This window comes from Argiope bruennichi, chromosome 4 (genome assembly GCF_947563725.1).
Source record: "Argiope bruennichi chromosome 4, qqArgBrue1.1, whole genome shotgun sequence".
In the NCBI taxonomy this organism is placed as follows: Eukaryota; Metazoa; Arthropoda; class Arachnida; order Araneae; family Araneidae; genus Argiope; species Argiope bruennichi.
In genome coordinates this window covers 31,128,741-31,149,685 of record NC_079154.1, presented here as the reverse complement: position 1 = coordinate 31,149,685, position 20,945 = coordinate 31,128,741, and the positions used below count along the sequence as shown (strand labels likewise).

General features: G+C 30.3%; 1 protein-coding gene across 2 annotated transcripts in view; it reads left to right on the top strand.

Annotated features, from left to right (window-relative positions):
* The window catches only part of LOC129966918 (receptor-type tyrosine-protein phosphatase mu-like), a 127,169-nt gene extending 109,688 nt beyond the window's left edge, over positions 1-17,481 (top strand). Inside the window, exons 40-46 of one of the 2 annotated variants that reach the window (XM_056081535.1) lie at positions 6-105; positions 2,201-2,280; positions 7,877-8,014; positions 9,517-9,714; positions 9,800-9,942; positions 11,846-11,981; positions 16,092-17,481. In XM_056081535.1, the coding sequence (XP_055937510.1) occupies positions 6-105; positions 2,201-2,280; positions 7,877-8,014; positions 9,517-9,714; positions 9,800-9,942; positions 11,846-11,981; positions 16,092-16,196 (900 nt within the window). In that variant the 3' untranslated portion in view covers positions 16,197-17,481. The remainder of the gene's footprint in view (positions 1-5; positions 106-2,200; positions 2,281-7,876; positions 8,015-9,516; positions 9,715-9,799; positions 9,943-11,845; positions 11,982-16,091) is intronic. The other variant, XM_056081536.1, reaches the window with a different exon arrangement.
* Positions 17,482-20,945: the final 3,464 nt, after the last annotated feature.

The following is a 20,945-nucleotide window of genomic DNA, read 5'->3' as shown; positions in this document are numbered from 1 at the left end:
AACAGAAACTGAATAAGTCCCAGAAAAAAGTTGATGTCAGTCGTTGTTCCGTCGCCCTGTCCGAAATCAACATCTTCAAGAACAGAGATCCACTCACAGTCCCAAGTAAGCTATTGATTCTAGTTTAAGCAAGTAATAGATATATAAGTTACTTCTGAATATCTTATACCATGGTTGTGATGATTTGGCAAAAAAGGTTAAATTAAATGTGTTTTGTATTTTTACTACAGAGTAAACACTAATATAATACAATATAATAGTGATATTTAGAGATGCTTAAAGTCAATTCATTCTCATACAATATCTGTCTTTCTTTGGCGATTTACTTTTAGAATTAATTCACTTTGCATTTTTCAAAAGAATAGCTTATTGTTACAACATTATGAAGAAAAGACAGTAGAACCTCGTTTATATAGCCGTCTGGAACCATAATCATGCCGAATAATCGAAATCTCGTTGAATGGAAACTAAATTTTAAATAACTCATTTCCCTTCAACAAGATTTCCTAAAATCATTTATTTGAATTAAACTCATTGGAAAAAAGTTCACCTTTGCGTGATAAGGGAAGAAAAGTGTCGTTGAACTGCTCCCAGATGGCGCCAAGTTAAGTCATGTTTTGAATTACGAGCATACTGTCTCAGGGTAATCATAAGGCTTTTGATTAAGAGAGAATTGTATACAGCAAGATGGGTGAATGCATGGATGTATCAGAATACCAAAAGATTCAATCGTGTTTCGCCATAACCATGGCTTTATAATGAGGAAAGTGGCCCGATTTATAGATGTTTCACAATGAAATATTCAACATGTCTATAAAGCGGGATGGACATGAAACATGGGGCCAGAAATATGATCGACAGAAGATCCTAATTGAGAAGAACCAGAAGTTGATTTCACGGCTTTTGAATCAAAATATCTTTAAATGCCAGCATAAGTTGCTGTAATCACCGAATGGAAAATCTATCTTAATCTTTTTGCCAAGAGAATTTTGTCACAGGAAAGGTATATAATAGATATTTCGAATTTGGAACCTCACGGAAATCGTTGCTCAAACAGACAGACTAAGTTGCAAATCTTAACTGTGGCAAAAAAAAAAAAAAAAAAAATACGTGATTGGTTGTTGAAAGTAGTTTGATGAATCGCGTTTGGACATTTATACAAATGATGTATAGAGCTCCAAGTACATCGATAGTTAAATGAAGCATTTCATCATCAAATTTGTGAAAGGTCGCTTTGAAGCCGAAAACGAATGGGAGTATTTCGAAGATATTGTAATATCTTGATCTAGACTGATCAAATAACGAAGCAGAATTTCCAGACAATTCCTTATTTTACAACCCTATATATACAGAAGAATAACTTGTTCTAATCTTGGTAAAATAAATACTTATTTACACCTGTAGTAGGAGACACAACAGTCAAAGTCGAAGGCTTTCTTGAAACTCAGTTGGTTCTCGGACTCCGAACTATTGGGCGTAGTCCAACAGTCCGCCTGCAATTCCTTTCTTCTCTCTCTCAAAAAAAAAAAAATCTCCGCACTTTATTTCGGTGACAATCTTCGCCTCTTAATTTACATTGGTCATTTGAGCTCTCTTTCGGCCAATCGGGGTTCAGCAATATTCTCTCTCAGCGGCGTCAGTGGGTCATGGGAAGGTCCTTTCACAAAGAGAAACATCTAGCATCCAGATGTTTGGACACCCTTTCTCTTTGAAGGTACTATCGATACTTCTTGGACGAAGAATTCCACATGTGGTCTTTCATTGTAATCGCTAATGAACAGATGCGAGACCACCCAGGTGAAAAGATCTACCATCTGGCTACCTCGAGGAGTTTAGTAAGTAACAGCGACGACACAGCTGGCTGTAAATGTCTTATCAGTACTAGGAAACATCGAATGTTACAATATCAAAGCCTGAATGAATATCCGATGTTCTATGGGTTTTGTATATTAGACAGTCAACTTGATTTCTTTCATCATGTAATCTTAAAATTATTATAATTGATTTCTTTTTGAACGAGTAATGATACATCATACAAATGATGTATTTAAAGATTCTTTCATTAATTTAATATGAATATTTGGCTTGCTAACAATTTATTCATTCTTATATATTTTACTTCTTGCAAGAATTAAAATCCTAACTAAAAAATTATTTATAATATTGTATATCTCAAACGTAAATCATTTTTTTGTTTCAGGAGACACCGCACGCATCGTATTAGAATCAGAAGACGATGACGATGAACGGTCGGATTATATAAATGCCGTTTACGTTGATGTAAGTATATAAAAAGCTTTTAAATATTGACGTAATTGTTTCAAACTCTTTTCATTGAAAGAGTAGTAATTAGATTTTATATTACAAAAAAAAAAGAAACTTCTGTAAGTTTCTCTTTCTCACTTTAATTATATATATAATATGTATGGGTACTTTTATTTTTTGAACAATGGCAATAATCATAAAATCTTTTAAATGTCATTAATTTCCAATGATGCTATAATTGAAATCGTTACGGATTAATCACTTTGGATTAATAATCATAATTCAATCAATGCCATATTGTTTTTTTCTTTCTGAAACTTATTGGAAAATGATAGCTTTATCTAACTTGTTCCTTAAAATTTGATTTCTAAATGAATAAACTTTTTCTGACAGTTTTGTAATTACAGATTTATCAATCATACATATATTATTTAACCTTTTCTAGGGCCGTGGGAAGTATGCTTCACACCGAATTTATCAATCTTTGTATGAAATTATGTAGGTTGGCATAAGTTCTGACATTTTTTTTTAGTAAAACAAAAACTTAGATGCTTCAGTTCTTTATCTCAGACAAAATGATGTGTCTTGATTTGTTACTTCATTATTAATTAACCAAATTAATTAATGAATCAAATTAAATTTATCTAATAAGCTAAATGAATCCCTTTTCTTATTCTAATTTCAAGCCTAAAAATATTTTAACATAATATGACTTGAAAAAAATGGCCCTTTAAAGGATTAATGTACTTGTTTCTTTTGAGGCTTCAAAGAATAAACTCTTTCATCAAATGATCACTTTAAAAAAAATATTTTGAAAAGTTTCAACATCTTTATTCTTATTAGCTGCCATAATCAGTCCCCCCCCCTGGTATTTATCATTTATTTGCACTGGAGTGTTTGCAATCACTGTTTCATTACTAATTTATCATTTATTCTTAAAAATGCCTTAAATATTCTTAAAAATAAAGTTTCATCATCATTATGCTAGTCAATTGCCTTAGCAGGGTTCTTGCCTTAGCAGAGTTTATTCCCAAGGCCAAACAGCAAAAATATATTTTATAATTCTATCATATGCTACTTTCATTCCCTTAACTGTTTCGTTTTTTTCTCGATAAGCAAGAAATACCATTTCATGAATCCTATCATTTTTCCTTTCAAAAATGTATACTTTCAACCTTCTACTTGTTTTACTTTTTTAGTACCTTTATTTTTAAATTGAGAGTTGTCAAAGCATCATTCAAAGTTTTATGCTTTTGTTCAAATATTCTGATATTTAAATGGCATTTAAATCTCTCTACTCAATATTTATATCATCAAAAACGAATGGAAATGTCAGCAAAAAAAAAAAAGTATCATCTGCAAAAATAACAAAGCAAGCAACATATTCTTACGAAATTTCCCGGGGTTCGTTTGGATAGTGGGAGTTATCTGGTGTGGAGAACACTCAATCAGCAGGCGGCAGTAGAAAATGAAACAACGACGTTTATTTACACGAAGACACACAGGACAGCACAAAAGACGATTATCTTCAGCCGTGACGTGCAGCATACAACAGTATACACAGCAGCTCTACTCCGTCGCTGCTCCGCTAGTCCCTGGAAGACGAGTTCTTCGCCGTCGCTTCCGACTACTCTTCGACTCCACTGGTCCACGACCACTCTTCTCTGTCGCTTCCGACTACTCAATTCACCACTGGTTCACCACTCGACTCACCGTCGGTTCACAACTACTCTCTTCTGTCGCTTCCGACTACCCCTCTTCGACTACTGGTTCACCACTCGGCAGCTACAGGCTGCTCCTTTTATAGGTCTCAGGAGGCGGGGCTAGAAGCCTCTCAACCAATCAGGAACGTTCGAGGCGTATCTCCGTTCCTACTGGACGGCTCGGGAAAATTCTCGATGTTTCGGGTATAATCTATTTTGGCGCCAAAGTCGCCAAATGGTCGCCAAGTTTGTCGCCAAGCTCTGGGACCTCCCATGGAACCAACTATGGTGGAATTAGCCGCATCACAGATTCGTAACAATATGATGAGATACGATTTATTACTTTCATAATAGATAAAATGTTTTATCACTGTATTGTACGAAAGGTACCAGTTGATTAATTTAATAACTTTAGATTGCTTAAATTAATTATTACCTCAAACTGAAAACTAAATCTCTGATTACCTCAAACCTATTAATTCTATATATCAAATGCACCAATAACCATGTAAAATTGTCATACTAAGATGAGAAAGCAATCTGAAAAGATAGAGAGCAAAACTTATTCAAACATAAACAACTTACTTTGAAGTGTCCAATCGAACAGATCCAAGAGTATAGTGTTAAAGATTAAAGTTCAGTTCAAGATATATTTATATTATTATATTCAAAAGAGTTGCATTGAGAGCAGTAAGACAGCAGAGGTTTACAACAGCTGTGCTTCAAATAATAAGTTTAATTAAAGTTTTTACCTCCCCTTCCTAAAGCAATCAAGGTAATACTTTTTTTAAACGAACCACCATTACAAGCACCAGAGTTCATACGATCCACTCCAAACAACCATGGAGATGCATTCTTTAGTACAAGCACTTCCACAGTAAGCAATTGAATTCTAATAATCCACGCAATTAGTTATAACAGTCTTATAGTAGGATATCCACACTCCTAAGATTAGAATAGATGTAGATCAGGTGATAAATACAGTTACATCAACTATTGAGAGCTATTTACTATTTACTCTCAGTCTACTATATATAGCTATTAATAGTGGTGATTGGTAGCTTTCAATCTACTGTCATTGTTTTCCAGCTATGGTTGGTTGTTTGAGTTTTATTGACATAAGATCCATATTTGGCCTTACTGTGTCAATCCTGTGGTAGTTTCATTTCAGAGAAATCATTAATGGCGAATTTTTCTTTCCATTTTTTTTTTAATTGAATACATTTCAGAAATACGACATTTACGATCTAAAGAAAGGGTTACTTTAACGCCTTAAAATGTTGTTGGGTGAATCGGAGTTTAACCGTTGGTGCCTAATCGGTGATTTTTGAAAATTGCGCCAAGCACGGGGTTAAACTCCGGTGGTACCTGTTTGCTTTCCAATCTGCTGTCAATAGCTTGCGACTATGGTTGTTTAGCTGTTTTTTATTGGTACATGAACCCTGTTTGACCATACTGCGCCAAGGGTATCGTGACTCCAATTACGTAAAATGCATTAATAACGAATTTTTCTTTCCAAATCTTTTTTTCTAAACAACGGAATAAATCTCATAAATAAACACACATTGTAAAATACCACGCAGTTGCAAAACTTTAAGAAGTAACTTTAAATAAAGATAACAATTTCTTGTAACGATTACACTGCGTAAAAAAAGTAGAAGGACAGCGTCTTTTTGCTAATTAATATCTCTTATTTTCTCCTAACTACCAGATATTTATGCAGATTTAGTTTAATCACACTTGTTTTCATTTTAGGCAAAAATTAAACATCTACCAATAATATTATTAAGAAAATTAGTATATATAATTTCCTATGCGTAAAAAAAGTAGAAGGATATTTGCTAATATATTTAATTTAGTGAGTTCTTCTTTATTTAAATAGTGATTTTGTACTTTGTTTATCCTTTTCTGTCAAAAAAATCTAATTTGTTTAAAAGTTACGTTGTTTTTCCGTTCTCAGAAATGCCTAAAGGAATACCTTTGAACGATTTGCAAAATTCCGCATATCAAAATGATGGTAAAGGTGTCAGAGAGATTGCTCGATTGTTGCAGGTGAGCCCCAATACCGTTTCAAACTTTATCAGAAATCCTTATAAAAATGGAAATAAAAAGAAGACTGGTATATCGAAGAAGTTAACATCACGTGATGAAAGAAAACTGAAGAAGAACAAAGGAAGTGTTTCAAAGGCAAGAATTCAAGCAGGACTTAATCATGTGACGAAACAAACAGTTTACAACTATATTTAAAGATCTAAAAAATTCATTTTCAAAAAACGGAAACATCATCCTAAGTGGAAACAAGCTCACATTGATAACCATTTAGCTTGGGCTAAGGAGCACATGTCCTGGACTACAGAATGGACTTCTGTGATATTTTCAAATGAAAAGAAATTTAGACGGTCCAGACGGATATCAGCACTACTGACATTGTCTGGGGAATGAAGGCGAATACTATTCAACTCGACAAATGGGAGGAGGGAGTTTAATGGTTTGGTTGGCTGTTGGATACGGAGGATAGGGACAAGTCTGGTTTTCTTAAATGGTAGGCAAAAACATACAGACTACATTCAAGTGCTGAATTCCGAACTTCTTCCTTATGCCTCTGACATGGGGGGGGGTGAAGAGTGGAAGTTTCAGTAAGACGGAGCTTCCATTCACACGCGACTGTAGTCAAAAATTGGTTCCTAACAAATAATGCGGATGTTTTAACATGGCCAGCCAAAAGTCCTGACCTTAATATAGTGGAAAACATCTGGGCAATGCTAGTTCGTCGAGTTTATGCTGATGGAAGGCAATTTGATTCGCAAACTCAGCTTTTAGAAGCATTAAATGACTCGTGGGACAATTTTTGTCAAACTGAAATTCAAACTCTATACAATTCACTTCCAAACAGAATATTTGAAGTTATAAAGGCCAATGGGAAGACCATTCCTTATTAAAGTCACTATTTTTTCATTCATTATAATGCTGTCCTTCTACTTTTTTTACAAAGTTTCAAAAAAGAGAAACTATTTTTGTTGCCATTAATATTTTATGTTTGAACATCATAATTCTGATGTTAAAATTGCATTTTTGAAATATTTGTTAAATGTTTCTAATAAAAAATTTTAGTAAAAATAAAATATTTTTCGGTTATTGTTACAAAATCAAGTGTCCTTCTACTTTTTTTACGCAGTGTAATTTAGATATTTGCAGAGTTTAGGAAAGCGCGATTGTTGCTTGGTAAAGCAAACAGTTTAGACATTTCTGTTCTGTAACAAGTGAAGAACTGAACATTCACTTTTTATATACATACCTGAAAAGTTAAAATGAATTATATCTTATTTTAAATTTCAGTAAAATTCAGCAAAATGTAATTCAAAAAATCGGCGGAAGCAAGATCCTTGCTTTCTCCACAGCTTTAAATAAATTCTTAATATAATCTGAGATAGGTAATGTTTCTTTTATTTCATATTTTTATCATTTAAAGTTATCTAGTAGTTTGCTATGCATTTGTAAGCAATTGAATGATACAGATTGCTATTTATTTAATTGTTTTTTATTTTTTATTTTTTTTTATTTTTTGTTTTTTTGCATCGAAACATCGTTTAATTAAACCTCGAAACGGATTCAGCTTAAAAGCGATTTCACTAATAGTCAAAATTAGAAGATTGCTATGGACCAAATTTTGAAAGAATAAACTGGCTTCTATTATGTACTGATTATAGTCTATAATCATTGATTTTTTTTTTGATTTTTTTTAAATATTTTTTTTTATTTACTGGCCTTTGGTTGCTCTTTTTTTTTTTAGTTCTCTCCTTATTCAAGTTCAGGATCATTGACTTGACAGATACAATTGACACATGCAGCTACCTTTAACAATGAACAAAGCGTATAAAAACAAAATAATGTTATTTCCTCTTTTTCAGGGGTACTTAAAACCGGCGCAATTTATTGCCACACAGATGCCCATGACGCATACTGCTGAAGATTTCTGGCGTCTCATCTATCAGCAGAGGTCCTCTTTCATTCTCATGCTGAACGGAAGCGACGAAAACGACGATTTGGTATGTCGCTTCATTTTATTTTCTTTTAGATCTCATATTGCTTAGATACAGTAATCTCTCTGTAATCCACCATATATCTCACGAGAGGATTGAAGGATTAACAAATAGGTCGAACGAGTGAAAATTCCTTTCAAGAAGCGAAAATGTTATATTATTTTATTAATATAAAATATACATGCGTCGCACAGAATATAGATAACTGCAACAAGAATTTTAATATATGTAATCAATAAAACAAATTATGAACCGCAATCTTTTTGTCACGATGCTTTTAATGACAAATCAGTAGAGTGACTATTTACTCTTAAATGCTCTTCCACTCATACTTCTGAAAACACTGACTATTTATTTAAAAAAATCTGTATTCATTGTAAAATAACTATATTATTTTACTATAAAGCCTCCCTTATTAGAAAATAAATGTATTTATTTCAAAAAAGAGACCTGTTGTTTTAAATTAGCATTAATATTCTTATGATTTAAATCAGTTTTAATTAAATGTAACTAAAAATGTAATTAATTAAATAACAATAATTAATTTAATTAATTAATTAATTAACAACAATTAATTTAATTAATTTAGATAACAATTATTTTAATTAACTAACGTTTTTTTTGTGTTACTGAAAAGGAATGGAAGCAAAACCAAATCTACAACTCACTTCTAGGCTTAAAAAAGGATTATAGTTACTTGATCACAATACAATCATTTAATCAACAAACCATTAAATTGTTTACTACTAGAGATGATATTTTTTTTCACCTAATCCTGAATTCTTAAATAATCGCAATTACTAACCAGTTGTAAAATTGTTAATGAATCTTAAATTTTTTGTTAAATTACCTTATTTCTAAAAAATATAAAATACTGTAAGGAAGTTCACTTTCAATTGAACTTTTATATTTGACGTGGAGTTTGACTTTTATAAAGATCCCATATTTATAGATTGGATACTTTCATTCTTCAAATATATTCGAAGAATTCTGAGAAAATAAAATGTGACGTAACTTTATTAAAACTTAACGTAACTTATTAAATTTATTAAAAACAAAAAATGCCTTTTAAAATGGAAATAAACCAACTTTGATAGTTATTTTATTCTTGTAACAGATTAATGAGTGAGGTTTAAGATTTTTACTTCTGCACTGCATATAAAGCAATTTTTTGTGTATAGACTCCCTATCATGTGATTCCTAGCTGTTTTCCAATAATAAAAAACGTATAAAATTGAAGCACCTTTATTATCTTTATATGGAAGATAAATTTTAAAATTCCTGCTTTCATTCATCAAACTTCAACGACAACTTAAATAAGTCATATTTTGCTTGATGTTTCATTATAAAAAATAAAAAAAACATCGACCCCTCTCTATTAAATGTATATATAATAAATGGATGATAATGGTTTTAAATACTAAATTACTGAATTACTTGATAATTTTTTTTCATCTGAATTCAACAAACGAGTAAAATCGTTATTTGTCATGCGCATTTCCTTTTAGCGTCTGAAAAATCACTTTTGTGCTATCATGGTAACAGACAACATGTTAAACTCGCCACTTTCTCTCGCACAGAATGTCGGAATCTACTGGCCGGAGCTCGGTGAGTGTTCCTTCGGTGACATCGAGGTCCAGTTGGTCACCTTCGAAGAACAGGGGCCCTTCACTGTCCGCATCATGAGACTTTCGCATAAATACAAGGTGATGAGCTTTCTTTATTGTTAAATATCTTGAATTATGAAATTAAATATCTCAGCTAAATCCCCGACATCTCTTCTGTTTCCAGGAAGAAGAGCCTTTGAAGATCATTCAGCTTCAGTACAATGGATGGACATCAGAAATGAAACCTGCTTCCGTTGTAACACTAGTACAGACAGTGGAAATGTGGTACCAGCGATCGGCTGGGGGACCCATTACAGTACATTGCATGTAATAATATATTATGATTTGACAATTTATAAGAGTGGTATTAGTTGCTAATAATATTCAATGTTTAATAACAGTTGGGGCATGGGGAAATAAAGTTCAAATGTTTAACTGAAAAAAGATTACAAATAGTGACCAATATATCATGAGTTCTAAACAAATCGGAACCAGAAATCATAACAAAATGAAATATTCACCACCAAGTGTTTCTTTAAAGAGCAATATGATCTATTTCACTTATAATTTTTAGTAGCTATTACACTAAGTGATTTGGTCTGAACTTTTATTTTCTTATCGAAAACAAAATGATTCTGTACTTTCTTTCTCCCAAATGTTTTTAAAACAATATTATCTTACATTATTTCATCTATTTCAGTGGTGTTGTTCAAACCCATTTATGTAACATTTTACAATCTCTAGTTTGATAATTCTGAGTGGTTTCTTGTAAAATCATTATTTTTCAAACATTTTCTGCACTCTCTAAAAATATTTATATACTCTCAAAAAATTGTTTTTTTTTAAAAACTGTAGTCAAAGACTAGTTCAGACCAATATCACTTAATGAATGAAATAATGCAACGTAACTCATAGTAGCAGCACATGATATATTTTTACATCAAGTTAACGCCTGTTACCTTGCTGCCTTACATATTGGACTTATCCAGTTTGGATGGTCAGATATTTTTCATTATTTCAAATGAAAAATTTGTCACCAAAATATTTGGGAAATTGTCTTGTGTGTGTGTTTTTCAGTATAGAATTAACTTTTTTAGGAATAGCTGGGGATCCCTACAAATTTCATGTGATGCAGTTACGGGTAGAGAAAACCATTCCTATTAAATTTATCAGTATTCTCCTCTCACGATTTTTTAAAATTGTTCTCTTCCATTAAAATAAATGAAGGAAACCATCTATCCTTCGATCTCCGCTCGCAAATGAAACTCTTCTAAACGCCCTTGATTAAAGGATCCGCCTTAATTGGGTACACTTTTTCTTTATTAAAAATATGAATTCATTTGCTTTTTAATTCTTTAATAATTATTTATTTTACTTTAAATAATTAAAGGACGAGTTAGGATATTTTATTAAAAATCAGATGGTTTTAAATAGAATTCAAGATATCGAAAGTGTATCCAGGTTGACTTATAAATTCAAATTAAAGATAATAAAAATTAATAGCGAACTGTTATATTGTATCGTTAAATATATAATTTATAGTAGTATCATTGCGAAGTTGATAAACGTAAAATTTACAATATATTTTTCCGAATATTATTCAATGTCTTTCAATGTGGAATTTACAATATTGTTTTCACAATAGTGTACAATATTATACAATATCCGGTTTTTAATGAAAAAAAATCCATTAATATTTTCTGGAATAAAGTTACAAACTGTTATGAAATGAATTATTAAGCAATGTAAAATTTACAATATAGTTTTCCCAATATAATTTAATGTCGTTCAATGTAGAATTCACAATATTGTACTATATTATACAATATCCGGTCCTTAATAAACAAAAACTTCCATTGATATTTTCTGGAATAAAGTTTTAAACTGTTATGTAATGAATTATTAAGTTTAACTAACATTTTTATGTTAGAATTTTACTATATCAATAATTTAAAAAATTCCGTTGTCTTTTGAATGTTGTTATATATTGTACAATATTGTGATGCTACTAAGGAAAGACTTTTTTTCAGGATCGATCTGAAATCTCATTAACAGTTTTTTTTTTATTTTACATATTACAACTGAGTACAAACATGTTGCTCTTTTCTAAAAGTTATTCACTTCTCACAGCCTACATACTTGTTTGGAATTCTCATACCATATTATTTAATGTAATTCTTTCAGAATGTTTTCATTAATTAAAATCTATTTATTTATCTTAAAAACACAGGGACGGAGCTACAAGGACGGGTCTTTTCATAGCCGCCACTCACGTCTGTGATCAAGTGGAATCTGAAGGCATCTTAGATGTTTATCAAATTGTGAAAAGCATTCGCACCAATAGACCAGAGTTCATTCCCAACTCTGTAAGTATAAATAATTTTATCATTGAAATCTACAGTAATCTGAATTAGAATGTAGTATAAGTAATTTATAATGAAGTTAGGATGTATCGCTTGGTACATAAGTTGGTACATAAAAAATGGTATAATTGGCAAACATCTCTGTTATGCCACTAACCACTACGGAACTGTTCCGGCCGTCTTCAAAAGGATGTGAAATGAAGAGTGGGAGAACAGTTGCGCGGAGGGTAGAAGCCATGAATAATATGAGGGAGCCTTGACTCAGAGGGTGTGTGTTCCTACATGTTTAGTAGGAGTTCTCAGGAGAACTCTGAGTCTTTATTAATTATTAATAATTTGAATGGTAAACCACAATTGTAAATAATATATTTCATATTCAATCATATGTATATACCATCAATAATAAACTCTAGAAGGAAAATGTGAAAGTATTCCTGTCTGGCATGCACAGCTATTACAATCTCCAAAATAAACATTTAGAGGTGTAGTTGTTTTCTCATGTTGCTTTTTTCCATAGTTAAAGATTTCGTTACATGCAACTCATTCTAGGAAGGATTATATATCCGATTTTGAATAATAAATTGTATTCGTTTAGCTACAATTTCCACCACAGAACCGGCATTTCAACAAATGGTTTTTGTTTCGGATTCAGTAAGTGAATCCAGGTTACAAGTAGATTCTATCTTCATAAAATAAACCCGGAGAGTTCTGGAAAAAATAAATCAATAAAAAGGAATTTCTATATAAAGAAATTTTAAAATGTAGAAATATAATTTTCAAATTTTTCGTCATTTCCTTAGAAAAACATTTATGTATAAGTAATATCGAGTGCTGAAAAAGACCTAAAGGAATTAAATTATGGAACAAATTCATATTTAACATCGAGTTTTTATATTACTGATACTTTACTTGCGCATTTACAAAAATATTTGTATAATAGAAGTAAATAATATTATATAGACTTGCCGTTAAATGTAAATTGAAATTATAAAAGTTAACATTTAGAGGTGTAGTGTTTTACTTTGTTTATTTTATAAAAAGATTATAAAATAAACAAAAATTCTTTTGTTTATTTTATAATCTTTTTTTTGTGGTTATGATCAATACTTGCTTTTTGATAACACCAGGTTTACAAAATTTTTTACAGTAAAATTTTCCTCGATATATAAAAGTACTAGCCGCCTTTGGCGACCAGCCGGTTCGCCAATCTTAATGTTCGTTAAAATTTTAATAATTAAATATTTTATGCAATTTCTACTTTAATAGCTTCTTTATCAAAATATTTTAAAACTTCAAATTTTGATTATCATATAATTCATTCATAATATTATAAAGGCCTTCAGTCATAACGTAATATGTATCTCTCTCATTTTCTGTTAGCACCCGTAGAATTTATGCTTTAAATTAAAGTGGAAAGAATTTATCTTCAATTAATATAATAATATTTTTTACTGAAACAAAGCATTTTTTTTTATAATCTGATTATTGAAAATAGAGTCACTCAGTGTTTAAACTTTATGGGCACTAAAGAATATCTTTTTAAATTTATGTAATATCTCAAGAATTGGTCAACAAAATTTTCTTAGATTAATTATGAGCAGATCGATTCATTAACAATGTTTAAATTTAAATGCATCAAACACTAAGAAAATAAAACGAATCGTTTAAAATAAACGGTTGAAAACAGGTTTTAAAAAAACTACTTAAAAAACGATGTACTTAAAACTATAAGCATATACAAAAAATATATAACTAACATAAATACAATTTACTTACAAATGCATGCGACTAACTCAAAAATAATTTAAATCATCCATTGATAACGTTGTCATGGCAACAATCAGAACAGAATGCGCATGCGTGAATTTTCTTCGCCGGTTACGTAACGCAAATACGTGATTTTTTCTACGCCAGTTGGGGTAACGCTATGCGGATTAGAAATTTTTAATTTCCTTTATTCTGTTTTATTTTAATTCAAAAGTACTTCAGAATGAATCTGAAAGATTGATTCATTAACAATGTTTAATTTTAAATGCATCAAACATTAAGAAAATAAACAGAACCGATTGAAATAATCCGCCGAAAAATTTTAACCCTAGCCTCATTACTGTTGGGAGAAAAAAAAACTTGAGCCTTTCTCGTTTGGCGCTGGGGATAATGGAAGATTTTTTTGGCGGAAAAGTTGGCGGTGGGGAAATTGGAAGATTTTTTTGGCGGGAAAGTTAGTTTTTAATTAATAATTTAAATTGTAATTAAAAATTCGAAAAAAGAAACCCCAGGTGCACATTCCCAACCTCCAAGGTATACATGTACCAAATTTGGTAGCTGTATGTCAAACGGTCTGGCCTGTAGAGCGCCAACACACACACACACACACACACACATTGAGCTTTATTATAAGTACTAGCCGCCTTTGGCGACCAGCCGGTTCGCCAATCTTAATGTTCGTTAAAATTTTAATAATTAAATATTTTATGCAATTTCTACTTTAATAGCTTCTTCATCAAAATATTTTAAAACTTCAAATTTTGATTATCATATAATTCATTCATAATATTATAAAGGCCTTCAGTCATAACGTAATATGTATCTCTCTCATTTTCTGTTAGCACCCGTAGAATCTATACTTTAAATTAAAGTGGAAAGAATTTATCTTCAATTAATATAATAATATTTTTTACTGAAACAAAGCATTTTTTTATAATCTGATTAAAGAAAATAGAGTCACTCAGCGTTTAAACTTTATGGGCACTAAAGAATATCTTTTTAAATTTATGTAATATCTCAAGAGTTGGTCAACAAAATTTTCTTAGATTCATTATGAGCAGATCGATTAATTAACAATGTTTAAATTTAAATGCATCAAACACTAAGAAAATAAAACGAATCGTTTAAAATAAACGGTTGAAAACGGGTTTTAAAAAAACTACTTAAAAAACGATGTACTTAAAACTATAAGCATATACAAAAAATATATAGCTAACATAAATATAATTTACTTACAAAAGCATGCAACTAACCCAAAAATAATTTAAATCATCCATTGATAACGTTGTCATGGCAACAGTCAGAACAGAATGCGCATGCGTGAATTTTATTCGCCGGTTACGTAACGCAAATACGTGATTTTTTTCTACGCCAGTTGGGGTAACGCTATGCGGATTAGAAATTTTTAATTTCCTTTATTCTGTTTTATTTTAATTCAAAAGTACTTCAGAATGAATCTGAAAGATCGATTCATTAACAATGTTTAATTTTAAATGCATCAAACATTAAGAAAATAAACAGAACCGATTGAAATAATCCGCCGAAAAATTTTAACCCTAGCCTCATTACTGTTGGGAGAAAAAAAAACTGAAGACTTTCTCGTTTGGCGCTGGGGATAATGGAAGATTTTTTTGGCGGAAAAGTTGGCGGTGGGGAAAATGAAAGATTTTTTTGGCGGGAAAGTTAGTTTTTAATTAATAATTAAAATTCTAATTAAAAATTCGAAAAAAGGAACCCCAGGTGCACATTCCCAACCTCCACGGTATACATGTACCAAATTTGGTAGCTGTATATCAAACGGTCTGGCCTGTAGAGCGCCAACACACACACACACACACACACACACATTGAGCTTTATTATAAGTATAGATAGATTACTTGATGCTGTTACTGATTTAGAAACGCTCAGCGCTTTTGCCCCTGTTGAGGAGACATTTATTTCTTTAAAAAGTAAATGAAAGGAAGTTATGTTTAATCTAGCAATACGGTGAATTTAAATTATAAGCGTATTTATGAAGTGTAAATGCTGTTCATCTTCATACGTATCACCTCTTAGAGCACTACAGTCTTCAGAAAGTGCTAGTTTCGGAATCCTGGAATGAATAATATACAACAAATGCCTTCTTACAAAATGCATTATTATTACTTGATATATAGAAATAGCTTCCTATTGAAAATATGATGTCAAAGAAATTTGTGTGTGTGTGTGTACAGTTTCGTTTTCTTAATTAAAAATATGCTTCTAATACCAATGCTTGATAAGATAATAGTTTAATTAGGTGTGTATCATTATTCGCTAATTAGATCCAAATACAAAATCATTTTCATTTTCATTTCTTCCATCAGGATCAGTACAGAATACTCTTCGAAGTGGCGCAAGAAGTTGCGGAGCCTTATCTTGTCCAATTGGAACAACAACAGTCAACGAAAAAATTGTCCATGAAAATTTAAGTGAAACAAACTCAGACAATTTTTCAAGAATTGAACTATATTCTGCACATGCGTTAATGTGTGATACCGGTGGATATTGAACAATCATCTAGTGATTCATTTTCTTTGTGTGCAATCCGGCGAAATCTGTATGAATATTTTGTGCACAAATACGAGACTTTTCAATGCAATTTTCTTGTAAAATCCTACAGTATTTTCATTGTGTTGATGTTTATTTAGTTTTCCAATGGAACGTTTATTTTTTATCGTTTCAGCTGATACTTTAAGTTTTTAATTCTTGATGTAAGTTATGTGCATTTTTTTTATATTCCTTTTATTTCGGATGTTTGTTAACTTATTTTTAATCTAGCGTTCTTTCTCATTCGGTTTTAGTTTCATTGTATAACTGTATATGAATCATACTATTATTATATTAAATATGCTGAATATTTTTTTATTACATAATGTATTACATTTTGAAATTTTTAGTGTAGCATTTAATAGTCCATCTCAAATATCAGTTATTATAAAATAAAGTTATTTCGTGCCTTAATTTTTCTTCAGAAATGAGAATCTAGATAGTTATGTACGAAAAAAATATTATAAAAACAATAACAGCGTTTAATAATGCATAAATGCCACAAAGCTGATTTAAAAGCTTTTACTTAAAGAACTTCATATCATACCCTTCAAACCGAAATATCTCACAAATTAAATAACTAATATTTGAGTTAACTAACTAATTATTGATTAAAATAACTAATATCTAACACAAATTAAATAAATAAATTATGTATTATAAATTCACGTATAATACATCCATTTTTAAGTGTTATATCTTAAGTGTTTCTCATGTATAGTCAAATACATTTTTTCAGATATTTATTTGACAATCACTATAAAACTTAGATTGTAACAAAATTATGTTTAGTAAAATATGTTTCGTAGGTTACTTATGCTTATTAGTTACTTTATAGAGATGTAGATGAACTCTCATGACATATTAGAGAAAACAAATTCGTTAATGGAAAATTCGTTAAAAATTTATTTTAAACAAAGGTATAGGAAATAAAATGTTTCTTGTTTTGTAATTTAATTGATTTTTAATTATTTTATAAAGATGTGTGATAGAGTATGATATAGCAATCTGTTATACTAAAAAACAATTAAATTAATGACATGATTTGTTTAATGCATCGAAAATTCTTAAGTGAATGAATTTAATATAAGCGATGTTTCTTAAAATATGATGTACAACAAACTGTAGATAGTTACTGATAAACAAGTATAACAAAGTCCAAATAAAATATTTTGAAACATACTTATGTGCATTGTCTTATTAATAACTAGCCGCCTTTGGCGACCAGCCGGTTCGCCAATCTTAATGTTCGTTAAAATTTTAATAATTAAATATTTTATGCAATTTCTACTTTAATAGCTTCTTCATCAAAACATTTTAAAACTTCAAATTTTGATTATCATATAATTCATTCATAATATTATAAAGGCCTTCAGTCATAACGTAATATGTATCTCTCTCGTTTTCTGTTAGCACCCGTAGAATTTATGCTTTAAATTAAAGTGGAAAGAATTTATCTTCAATTAATATAATAATATTTTTTACTGAAACAAAGCATTTTTTTATAATCTGATTACTGAAAATAGAGTCACTCAGAGTTTAAACTTTATGGGCACTAAAGAATATCTTTTTAAATTTATGTAATATCTCAAGAGTTGGTCAACAAAATTTTCTTAGATTCATTATGAGCAGATCGATTCATTAACAATGTTTAAATTTAAATGCATCAAACACTAAGAAAATAAAACGAATCGTTTAAAATAAACGGTTGAAAACAGGTTTTAAAAAAACTACTTAAAAAACGATGTACTTAAAACTATAAGCATATACAAAAAATATATAACTAACATAAATACAATTTACTTACAAAAGCATGCAACTAACCCAAAAATAATTTAAATCATCCATTGATAACGTTGTCATGGCAACAATAAGAACAGAATGCGCATGCGTGAATTTTCTTCGCCGGTTACGTAACGCAAATACGTGATTTTTTCTACGCCAGTTGGGGTAACGCTATGCGGATTAGAAATTTTTAATTTCCTTTATTCTGTTTTATTTTAATTCAAAAGTACTTCAGAATGAATCTGAAAGATTGATTCATTAACAATGTTTAATTTTAAATGCATCAAACATTAAGAAAATAAACAGAACCGATTGAAATAATCCGCCGAAAAATTTTAACCTTAGCCTCATTACTGTTGGGAGAAAAAAAAACTGAAGCCTTTCTCGTTTGGCGCTGGAAATAATGGAAGAATTTTTTTGGCGGAAAAGTTGGCGGTGGGGAAAATGAAAGACTTTTTTGGCGGGAAAGTTAGTTTTTAATTAATAATTAAAATTCTAATTAAAAATTCGAAAAAAGAAACCCCAGGTGCACATTCCCAACCTCCAAGGTATACATGTACCAAATTTGGTAGCTGTATGTCAAATGGTCTGGCCTGTAGAGCGCCAACACACACATACACACACACACACATTGAGCTTTATTATAAGTATAGATTGATCATAAGACAAATTTTCTGAAATTCTCTATACTTAACAAAGAACGCATTATGGTGGTACATATTTAACTACATAAGTAACAATAGATATTATTTAATAATGTTTTAATTTAATTAAAATAATAAAAATTATTATATTGATAACTTTGATATTATTTAATTAAAATAATAAAAATTATTATATTAATAACTTTGATATTATTTAATTAAAATAATAAAAATCGTTGAAAAAAATAATTTTAGCAAGAAGTATTTGAGGGTTGAGTGATCGAAACAAATATTATTAGTTGGATACAAATTCTAAGAGGTTGAGAATCTCTGCCATACCATATTTTCCCAAAATAGGACCTAATCGAAAAATAAACCCTATAATGATCTTTCAGGACTTTCTTTAATTTAAACTCTATTCCTAAAATAAATCCTAATCAAGATTTTCGACCAGATGGACGTTATATTTATTACCAGAAGTACATCAAGTTTAAGGATAACTTGAATTCGACCTGACTGATTTCAGATACAATACACAAGCATATTTAATAAATAATTAATGTGATTTAAAATAATTAGATTTCTGGTATTCAATATGTCGCATGTAGCTACCGATGATCATTTTCGCTTCTATGATAGATTCTAATGAATAATAATTTAATTTTTTGTTAACCCTTTAAAGGGCCATTTTTTTCTAGTCATATTATGTTAAAATATTTTTAGGCTTGAAATTAGAATAAGAAAAGGGATTCGTTTAGCTTATTAGGTAAATTTCATGTGATTATTAATTAATTTGGTTAATTAATAATTATGTAACAAATCAAGACACATCATTTTGTCTGAGATAAAGAACTGAAGCATTTAAGTTTCTGACTTACTAAAAAAATTTGTCAGAACTTATGCTAACTTACATAATTTCATACAAAGACTGATAAATTTGGTGGGAAGTATACTTCCCACGGCCCTAGAAAGGGTTAAAAAAGAACACATATTTCGTCGAGTCTATTAAATGGTTAAAGACTTCTGGGTTAAGAATCTGAGAGCTTAATGCAAAGGCAAAAAGGTTGGAGCTTCGAATATAAACTGGAGTTTGATAACTAGGAAATCATTGAAATCAGGCAACCAGAGCATAAGGGAAATTATAGGAAGCAATATCGCTGATGAGATCGGCAATCGGTATTTCTTTCATAGATTATTTCATCTTAGAAAAGTTAGTTGCCAATACACGAATTTTTTCTTTCAATTCAAGCTTTTGTCCTTTCTATGGTATAAGGAATGAATAAATCAAAATTTTCCTTTCTATGGCTTTCAATTCAAAATGTTTTTCTATCTATGGCTTTTCAATGGCAAACGAATGAATCAAAATTTTGGGGAAAGAATATATAGAAAATAACTGAATGATAAAGGAAATAAGATATGTAAAGTGAAGGATGATAAAATGGGACGCTCATTCACTTTCAAGAGCTAAAACATTTTTCAGCAAGAAAATTTAAGAGGAGGTCTTATTTTCGAGGATTTCTTTTGAATTCGCACTGGTTGTAAATTATGTTTATCTTAAAATTCGGAAAAATCCGATACTGCATTTTTGATCCTGAGTAAGATGTCAAAGCATTAAAAAAGTGATTTAGTGTGTGATAGATTATCGGTAATAGTTAAAACTGTTTACCACAAAGTAACCACGATTTTGACACTAGCAAAATCGATATTATAATGCTATTTCTGCTAATATCGTCTTAGGTCAACAATAAATTACATAAATTGCCTTCATCAGACTCAAAATAGGTTGAATAATTACACGATATAAAAATAAAAAGTAGAAACAAGGTAATTTATGAATGTTTCAGCTAAAATATTTCAGCTTATGATAGTTATCCATAAATCTTCCTTCAAGGTTTTTTTTCGTTTCGGTGTTTTCAAAAAAAGGACTTGAGTAAACATCTTTTACCATTTTTCTCTCTATGCTTCATTTAAGATGGAGCAGTTTCATAGATCTTTTTGCTCTATTTCGTCACGCAGATCTTACTGACACCTGGTGGTGACATTCGAAGCTTTCAGTTGAGGGATTCCAAACCTTGTTACTAGTCAATCGCGTTCTGATCATCTTCAATTTGTTTTATATTCCTTCTTAATATTAAAGATCAAAGTTTTCGAATTTCGCTGAATAATTTTTCTGATTTCCATGCAATAATTAAATTCAGTAGT